At 39.3% G+C, this 9,299-nt stretch overlaps 1 protein-coding gene across 1 annotated transcript; it reads left to right on the forward strand.

Annotated features, from left to right (window-relative positions):
- Nucleotides 1-3,515: 3,515 nt before the first annotated feature.
- On the forward strand, nucleotides 3,516-8,991 carry tmem183a (transmembrane protein 183A). Its single transcript, XM_035662438.1, has 8 exons — nucleotides 3,516-3,719; nucleotides 3,977-4,066; nucleotides 4,206-4,376; nucleotides 4,503-4,662; nucleotides 4,970-5,150; nucleotides 5,927-6,007; nucleotides 6,127-6,282; nucleotides 6,595-8,991. The coding sequence occupies exons 1-8, from the start codon at nucleotides 3,656-3,658 to the stop codon at nucleotides 6,778-6,780; spliced, it is 1,089 nt and encodes a 362-aa protein (XP_035518331.1). The 5' UTR covers nucleotides 3,516-3,655; the 3' UTR covers nucleotides 6,781-8,991.
- The last annotated feature ends 308 nt before the right edge of the window (nucleotides 8,992-9,299 follow it).

A 9,299-nucleotide genomic window follows, 5' to 3' on the forward strand; every position in this document is an offset into this window, starting at 1 on the left:
CACACACACATACACACACACGGGAATCTGCAGTTGTCACTACCAGGCTGCTCTGGAAATAAGGGACCAACTCCCAGCGTTCAGCCTATAAGCGTTGCACCACATGCATGACTGGAATTAGCTGGACGCTCATTAATGTCATTGCATAATCTCTCAACTCCACACAAAGTATCATGTTTCTACAGTTCGCACAGACTTGACCCTTGATTGGTAAAATGCAATTAACTTTTCACATCAGCACCACTAAGCTCGACCATGATCTGACAGCTCCTGAGACATGCGCGTTCTGGCGGCTTCAGCTTACCCGAGCCACAGAGGCGGACTGTGCACTGAGAGTGCGCAGCGCACCCTGCAGGATCTGTGCCAGAGCACTGAGATTGTAAATGTTAGTAATATAAGAGAGGAACAGCTTCTCGCGCCATGTTTTATTCTGAGTGACTAACTCACTTAACTGGGTGGTGGCCCTGAAGTTTACACTCGTTGTATGTGTTGCATTCTTTGGGACTTTGTTTGTGCTGGTAAGTTCTGACAATTAACTGCTTACCAGTGGTGGCATGTAACGAAGTCAATTTACTCTTGGGTATTTCCATTTTAGGTAAAATTCTACTTCACCATTGTCCCAGTATTGTAGTTTTTCCTCCACTATATTTGTCTGAGAGCTTTAACTAGTAACTACAGTTACTACCTTTACAAATGCGCATACCCTTCATGTCCAGTGAAAACCACGTATCTTCATATTTTTTATTTGAATTTTTGTGTTAAATTTATTTATTTTCTTGGATTAGCTGGGAAAATGCATGATCACAAAGCTGAAAACTCGGCTGATTTTCTGAGTTCAGAATTACTGTAGACTAGACTCCCCAAGAGTAAAGTAGTTACTATTCCAACAACCTTAAACATCTACAGCTGTAAAATGCAACATACAAATGTATGCAGCCATACTAATAAACCAAAAACCTAGGTTTATTAGGTTTAACCTAGGCCTAGTTAAACTCTGACAGGGGCCATTTTTCTGCAGTATGAGTACTTTTGATACTTTAAGAACATTTTACTGATACTTACTTTTACTTAAGTGAGGCTTTCACTCATAATGGAGTATTCCCACAGTTAGCTCACGGTTGATGTTTTGAAAGTAAACTGTGAACAGTGTTTAAAAAAAAATGACAGAATGATAATATCAGTTTAGTGAAAAAAGAAATGTATTATTAGCCTACATAGAAAGTAGTGACTGAGCACATTTCTAAAGGGGTTCAGCTGTTGTAAAAGAAAAAGTGGATGTCATTAAGATAAGGGTTGTGAAAATGTGATAAAATAGTAGTGTCATTCATTAAATCCATAAAATATAAAGTTGATACAAATTGTTATGGAAAGATGGAGGAAATTACTTACTTAGGGAAATTAAATGAATAACTGGGTAAAGTATTTATATTCTTTATATTTCACCATCCAGTTATTATGTCATAATTATAAATAGGTCTAAAATTAGATCTAAATATTAGATCTTTTCATATCACACAGTCAGGTTTATTTTATATGTAGGCTACATACTTGGCCAATCATGTATTCATTTTCTTAGTATGTGCCAGTATATCTGGTTTCATTAAAAAAAATTAAATCGGTGTTTAAGACCTTTGTTATTTTAATACACGTAAATCGAGATATATGCATGTAGACATTCCCTCAAATATGTCTCACCTCGAAGGTTTAGGTACAGAAGGCTATTTGTCGCCATCTAGTGGCTGAATCTGTTTTGATACTATTCATTTGAATCTGCAAAGTAACTTGTAACTAAATACCAAATAACTGTAGTGGAATAAAAAGTACAATGTTTTCCTTTGACTTGCACCTCAAAATTGTACTTAAGTACAGTGCATTAATAAATACACGTATTTACTTTCCACCACTGACTCCGAGAACACATACTGACATGAACAGGACAAACTTTACATAGAAGGATAAAGGCTGAGTATCTAACCCCTACCTTAACTGTTACTATCACATCACCGGACCATTTTTATTTATTTATTTATTTTTTTTGTTTTTAGAAAAAACGTAGTTTGCCCTCATTACAATATTTTTATTATTAAGCGATCTATTAAAGCTTATTTCTGATTAGTACCATTTTATTCAGTGGCAAATTTGATACACCTCAAGATGACTGCCATAAATTTCTGCAAATGAGCCATTATTGTAATAGTTGTTGCAAAAATGTTCTTTCTATTGTTGACAAATAATTAGAATTGAGGTTATAACATGCCAAGGTTATTTAGCAGTTAGGTAAAAGTCAGTATTCTGTGTTACAAGGATGGGGCTGTGAAAGCAAACAGTGGTCATAATATATTAGACATTAAAGCTACATCTGCAGACAGTAAATGGTTTGATGAAAGCTACAGCCACAGATAAGAAGAACATAATTCCCCCTGACATCTCTAAAGTTGGAGAAGATGAGACAATTGCCGTGCAGATTACTTAATTGTCAGGGAATACTTTCTCATGGCCAGAGGTAGAAGCATCACCTCTGCTTTTTTTCTGTCTTATTTGAACTGGAGCAGAGATTTCTCCGAAAACTAATTTTGCTTTAGTTTCATATTTGCCCGAGGAGATGTGACTCTCTGCGGAGGAGTTTTCAAGGTCTTGACAACAATGTTGTCAGCAACCATTCTGGGATGCTGTGGAGAACTGCAGCACTTTTACAAAATACTTACATATAGGTCACTGATCACAGCACTGTGGATCTTTTTAGCATCAGCCTATGACTCTAGGGTCTGATAACATTGTCAGTGATTACCATTAAATTTCTCTCTGACTGATGGTCATTATCTAAGTCTACCTGGCTCAGTGATGTTGGGGCATTTTTAATGGAGTCCATTAGCAACCTTCTGAGAGTCCAAACTATATTTACTACTACTGTTGGGTGAAAGGTGGATGGGCAGATTAAACAAGTCAAACAGGAACTTGGCTCTTCAGTGAAGCTAGACGGGCACCAGGCTCTGCAGGAAAAACCTGGCATTTTCTTCAAAGCCTTCAGTTTCATTCAATGCTCCTTCATGACTCCTCCTTATCTTGAAATCTTGGGAATTAAGTCTAACCAGCAGCACTAACGCCTGCACACAAAAAGCACCACATTAAACATCATAAAGGCAAAGAGCACCACAGATAGTGATCTACAGTTTCATATCAAGCAGACAGCATTTGTGATTTTTGTTTCAATTTGGCATTAACAACAATTTTATATTAAAAAGAAATACGCTAATAGAAATATTAAGTGTTTATGAAGCCTTCTGGGAAGTAGCACAGTTGCTTCAGGGTCTATTACTGTCAATTAAAATGATTTTTTTTTAAAACACGTCAGTCAATTAAGGAAAATCATAAACTATAGACATTTGAAAACAAGTCTTAACTTTTCTACATTTTGGTCACAAGAGTCATTGTAATGTTCACAGTCACCAGCAGATGGCATTAAAGCAGCAGAGGGGAAAAAACGATACTCTCGCGTAACTTGCAACGGTACGTCATTCCATGATGGCTGAAGATCCTGGCGGAACATTTTTCAATTTCTCTCTCATTTTTCTTTCTTTCTCTCTACCGTTGCTTGCCATAGAGACATGGCAGGACTCACAGGCCCGTTAAGCGTCCGTAAATCATTGGTGTCGACATGCCCAAGAAAGGGAACCGAAAACGGCTGAAATTTAGGGCCGGGGACGTTTGCTCGGAATCAGGTAATGTAAGCTAGCCCCGCCCGCTGTTAGCGCTCCGTAGTCCGCTGGGATTCAAATAATGTTTAACTTACAACCTCGAATATGACATAAATGTTATATGGCATTATTATATTAAAAGCGAGTTCGTTTTCATGTATTAGCAAGAGCCAAAAGGCAGATTGAAGGAACGCTGCAGAGGCTACACGGGCTGTAACGTCCTGTCCTTTCAGTGTCAGTGGTGGTCGCAGGTTTTGCTGATGTGTCTGTTTTTATTCCAGTGACCGTCGCTGATTATGCTGATGCCGACCCGGCCGTTGTGAAGTCAGGGAGGGTGAAAAAGGCTGTTGCAAATGCAGTTGAAAAAGAAGGTAACATGTGATGGTGTTGATGTGTGCAGTCAGACATCTCTGTTTATTAATGATTGGAAACTACTGTACAGTGCCACTTGGAGAGTTTGGAAAGGTGATCCAAATCCTTACTTAAGTTCACACTATGTTTTTCTTTTAGTAAAATTACTCTGCGGCCTGGAAGCATCTCAGGGAGCCGTAGAGGAGGTCCTCTCGTCTGCAGCGACTGTTAAAGCAGACGATCTGGACAGCAGTGATGAACTAGACCCTGAAGAAGATGAAGAACATGAAACTAAAGTGGCCCTTAAGAAGAAAAACAAGAGGAGAAAGGGTATAGTTTTGTAATTGATACATAGTAAAAGTATGCACCTAGAGGACTCATTTGAATGAGGGTGACAACATTTTGGGAATGCCAATACTAATACTTGTTTACTGTGTTTGCATGTTGTCTTCACAGAGAGCAGTGAGAGCAGTGATGGGGAGGAGTATCCAGTGGATATTTGGTTAGTGCTCGCCTCCTACATTCGGCCTGAGGATGTGTGCAGATTTGCTCTAATTTGTAGGAATGCCTGGACAGTCACATGCACTGCAGCTTTCTGGACCAGGCTGTACCGAAGGTGAGGTGATTTTATTTATCAACACCTTCCAGTCAGGGGTGGATATATTGTAACAAAAGTGTAGGGCCGACTAGAAGTTCCTCAGAGCCCAAGTTAAAACTGTAATCTGAAGGCAGTTTTGATGGGATTTTGATTGATTGATACATCCAATGACTGATTTGGTCATTCACTCAAGAGTCAGAGGTAATGAAAGCGTCAAAGGCACTGGAGCTTGGAATTGAAAGCAGTGAGTAACGTGATGGAGTAAACTGACATTGTGTATAACTAACGGGTTTCCTTTCGCTGCCGCCTTCTGTCTCCTTCACAGACACTACAGGATTGATGTTGACCTGCCATCTCGCCTCCAGCCTGACTGTATTGACAGGATGCGCTGTTTACGGGCCCGTGTGATTCGCTCCCTGTTCCATTTGTATGAGCCGTTTGACTTGCGTGTCTCAAAAATTCCTGCCCTGCCCGAATCCACGCCCACCACCTTGCTCAACTCCAAGGTAAATGAACTGACAGTCAGCCGCCTCAACTATACAGATGTTTAGTTTTTATTTTTGTTTTGTCGTTTGGTAGTATTGTATGTGATTGGTATGTAATTAGGAGCCCCGTCTTCTTCATGCTAATATGCTTATGCTAAATAGGAAAGCTCAGGGCTAACCGAGGCTGTTGATAACCATTTTTTTGTGATATCCAGGCCTAGGTAGATCAAAGAGAACCAGACTAAGTTGAACTGATAGTAGAGCTGGGCGATAAACAGATTAAATACAATACATTTTAATACGTTGAAAAAAGACGTCTAAATTCAGAGTAAGATTAGGCTTTTTTTTTTTTATTCCACAAGAAGGTTATACTCATTCTTTCCCACAGATAGATTTACTTGCTGGCTGCCCAGCTGGCGACTCATTTCAGTAGAGAAAGAGAGAGGTGTTATCTGGTCCAGGTTAAACAGCAGTTTTGTTTTGGATAGGCGGTGTAATAAACAAGCCTCCTCCACACGCAGCACACCTGCTGTTGTGAAAACAGAAGTTTTATTTTTAGGCCGTATCACCCAGCCCCACATGATAGAATCCCCATGTGTACTGTTCGGTTGGACTGAAAACCTGGGGACTTGACCCTCGATGGCACGTGGTTTGACACATCTGGGCTATGTATTTCAAATCTTTTGCATGTTTTTACAACCAGGAAGAAACATATGTATGCAGCTCTGTATAAACTTAAACTAGCCTTTCACTTAGTGGAAATGGTGACTTTTTGTTCTTAACGTTTCCTGTTGCAGTGTTTACTGTTCTGGATCAGAAAGATCTCAGGGACTCGGCCAGAGGCATTGTGGGAGTTCAACTTCAAGTTTATAAAGCAGGTAAAAAGAGCTGTTTAATGCCAACTACACTAACCTGATAACCTTTTACGTAGTCGGCCGGTCGTTGTCTCTGCTGTCATATTTATTTGTGTGAATGTCTGTGATTATCTCCATCCCAGCAGGGACACAGTAAGAATGGTTGTGCCACGTCCTTGCGAACGCCAAGACAATACGAAGATGTCCACAAAAACCCAGACTCGGACTGCTACATGCTTCAGGTCACCACACTCAACTTCATCTTCACCCCTGTGGTCATGGGCATGACGCTGACCCTGGTTAGTAACTTTGGGCTTTTGGTGGATATTGCCTACTACTTCTTAGGCTAGAGAGCACAGGCCGTTTGCATGTGTTCCCCTATAGCTGATTTGTGTTTTAAATAACAACACTTTCCATAAATAAGGGTGCTCCGTTTGATTGAAAAGAGCTGTAGAAAATTACTTATTAATACTGTTAAGCTCTAAGCTTAGCAGTAAACTTTAGCACAAAGGACATTTTTGGCCATGAACTAATGCAAAAATTAACTTCTGCACCAAGTACCCTCAACTCTTCTTCTAATCTGAGCTGTTCTGTCTTTGTCTTTCTCACAGTTCACAATCAACGTTAGCACAGACATGCGCCACCACCGCGTCCGTCTACTGTTCCAGGACTCGCCGCTCCAGCGAGGGAAGAAGAGGGTGGATCAGGGCGGGACCCAGGTGGTGTTGGATCCCGTACAGAGTGTAAAGCTCATGGACTGGTGGCATCCACAATACCCCTACTCACCCTACACATAGGAGTCGTGTCCCCTCAGTTCCTGCTACAGCATAACGTCACACCAAGAACCCTGCTGTCATCTCATCCTGCTTGTCAAACAGAAATATGATTGTGCAGAAACCTGAATTATGTTTAATAACAAAATTTGCACATTTACTACGATCATCGTCATTCTTAGATGTTAAAGAAAGCAAACAGTATCGAAATCGATCATGTTACATGCCCATCCGCCACCCCAACCGCCACTTTTAGTGTTATTTAAACATAGCCGTTCTTCCTGCACTGACACTGGATGTAAATCATGTGCTGCAGAATTGTCCAGTATGAACATTATTCCTAGAGACTGGGCTTGTTGTCTATGTGTGGAGCTCTGCCATGTTCACATAGTGACATTGTCAGTCCCTCTACTCTTTCAACACTCTTCAGCTTTAGCAGTTCCTTGGTCTTTTGGAAAATATGGAGAAGTAGGGTTGGTTAATTTGAAATATTAACCTAGAAGATCATCACCTGAAATCAGTAACTGTTTATATGTGAAAAACTAGAGATTGATTAAGTAGTTTCTCACTTTGGGCAGCATAATAATGGAAAATCAAACTGAAACTGTGAGTTTCAGATGAAATTGAAAAGAAAAGAATTTTAGAAATTCTGGGAGAAATTTAACTAATGGCATTTTTTACATAGCAATCTGAGAAGTGCACAGTGCTTCACAATGAAAGGAAGTACTGTGATATGATTACAGTGATAGTTAATAGATGATAGATCTTGGTATATTGCTCAGCCCTACAAATGTGGCAGAGAGGAATATGTCCATTTGGAGTTGCATAAATAGATTTATAAGTCTGCCATTATTTTACATGGACAACGTTGTTGCATGTTGAACCTACACGTGTGTTGTGACACGTGTTTTCTTTATGAGTTTTAACTGGGTGCAACATTTGTACAGTCCTCCTTTTGATTTGTTTTTATGCTCACATGAAAAGTTGCTCTAAAATATTTAGATTTTGCATTAATTTAAATCTTGACAATGTTGCATCAAAAACACCTTGATTTTCTCCTATGTGTGTGTTGTCCCTTACTGCCTCCTGTAGAATCTGTCTCAACTTTTAATGGCACAGAGAGTTCAAAGTGGTCTTACTTATGAATGTTGAATGTGGGTAGAATCATAACAATGATGTCTTATGAGCTACCTTTGATGTTGATTAATTGATCCGTTAGACACAGAATAATTTTATCTGGATTCATGTGCACATAAACATTTAATGTAGATGAAAAATACATTAGGGTAACCGCATACACTTTCAAATGACCAGAATTAGCACCTGACTTTAGTATGCCAACCAGTCAAGTTGCAGTTTAGATCCATGATTGTCCAGATTCAAAATATATGTAGTGAAGACTAATTAATAAAAGGTATTTAGTGTATTTTGGGGTAAAATGCAAGTTATCGCTATATTGATGTGTATGAATCTAGTGAGAAACCTGCTGTCTTCACTTAGAGACTATTTTGTACAGAGGCGTACAGAGGACTGATGGAGAGCTTTGTCACATGGTGCAACAACAATCACCTGAAGGTGAATATCAGCCAAACCAATGAACTTGTAGTGGACCACTGTTGTTTGTCTATTAGGGTGTTAAGTAAGATATGTTTATTGAGAGAAACAAAAACAGAATCACATTCCTTGTACGTGTATGTGTGCACGTTTGGCCAATAAAGCTGATTCTGATAGAAAGTTTAGCAATGACATCAGACAATGTCTCAAATATAGATGTTTCTGCAAAGAAGCTACAAACACATTTACACACATCTTCAACCCAGCAGCACATAAGATCTTTATTGTTCCCGTTTTAAGGTGGGCCCCCAAAATTAGTGTCACCAATTTAGTATCTGACCAAATGTGAAATATTGTCACAGTCTCTCCTCCTGTTCCTGAGTTATGGTGGTAAATAATGGCCAAAAAGTGTTTTTGCAGGACATTATATCACAGTGAAGTTGACCTTTGATCTTTTGATGTAAAATGTCATCACTTCATCATTAATCCTATTAGACATTTGTGTCAAATGTCATGATAGTTTACATGAATTCTTGAGAAATTCTTAAAAACTTGTTTTGTGAGGTCACAGTGACCTTGACCTTTGACCTCCAAATTCTAACCAGTTCATCCTTGAGTCGAGTTTTATCAGACCAGAGTTACACTGATAAATAAACTTCCTGCACTGAAATAAAAACTGAAAGTGACCACTCAAAATGCCTCCTGTCTTCTGTCCTGTTGATGTACAATATGTTACTTCAAGGTTTGCTTCCCTCTGGTGGACATACTGAGTATTACGCATGCTGAACAATCTCTTATTTATGCGCCACATAACTGAAGTTAGTTTTAGGCCTCTCTTTACATGCACTGCTTTTGAAACTGTTAGTGTACTTGAACCAGTGAGCATACCATATGATTTTATGACCAGGCAAACAAACAAAAAAAGATCACATAGTAAAACTTCATAACCAACAGCCTGAACTGCAGCTGTCAGTAGTTAGTCATTATTT

Source organism: Morone saxatilis, unplaced genomic scaffold (genome assembly GCF_004916995.1).
Source record: "Morone saxatilis isolate NCDOM2014 unplaced genomic scaffold, NCSU_SB_2.0 Contig18, whole genome shotgun sequence".
Taxonomy (NCBI): Eukaryota; Metazoa; Chordata; class Actinopteri; family Moronidae; genus Morone; species Morone saxatilis.

Excerpts from the sequence above, each read along its gene's own strand:
- tmem183a (XM_035662438.1), top strand. The coding sequence starts at position 3,656 with ATGCCCAAGAAAGGGAACCGAAAACGGCTGAAATTTAGGGCCGGGGAC. Across the intron at positions 5,151-5,926 it reads CCACCTTGCTCAACTCCAAG|TGTTTACTGTTCTGGATCAG; the intron begins GTAAATGAACTG and ends TTCCTGTTGCAG. Across the intron at positions 6,283-6,594 it reads TGGGCATGACGCTGACCCTG|TTCACAATCAACGTTAGCAC; the intron begins GTTAGTAACTTT and ends TCTTTCTCACAG.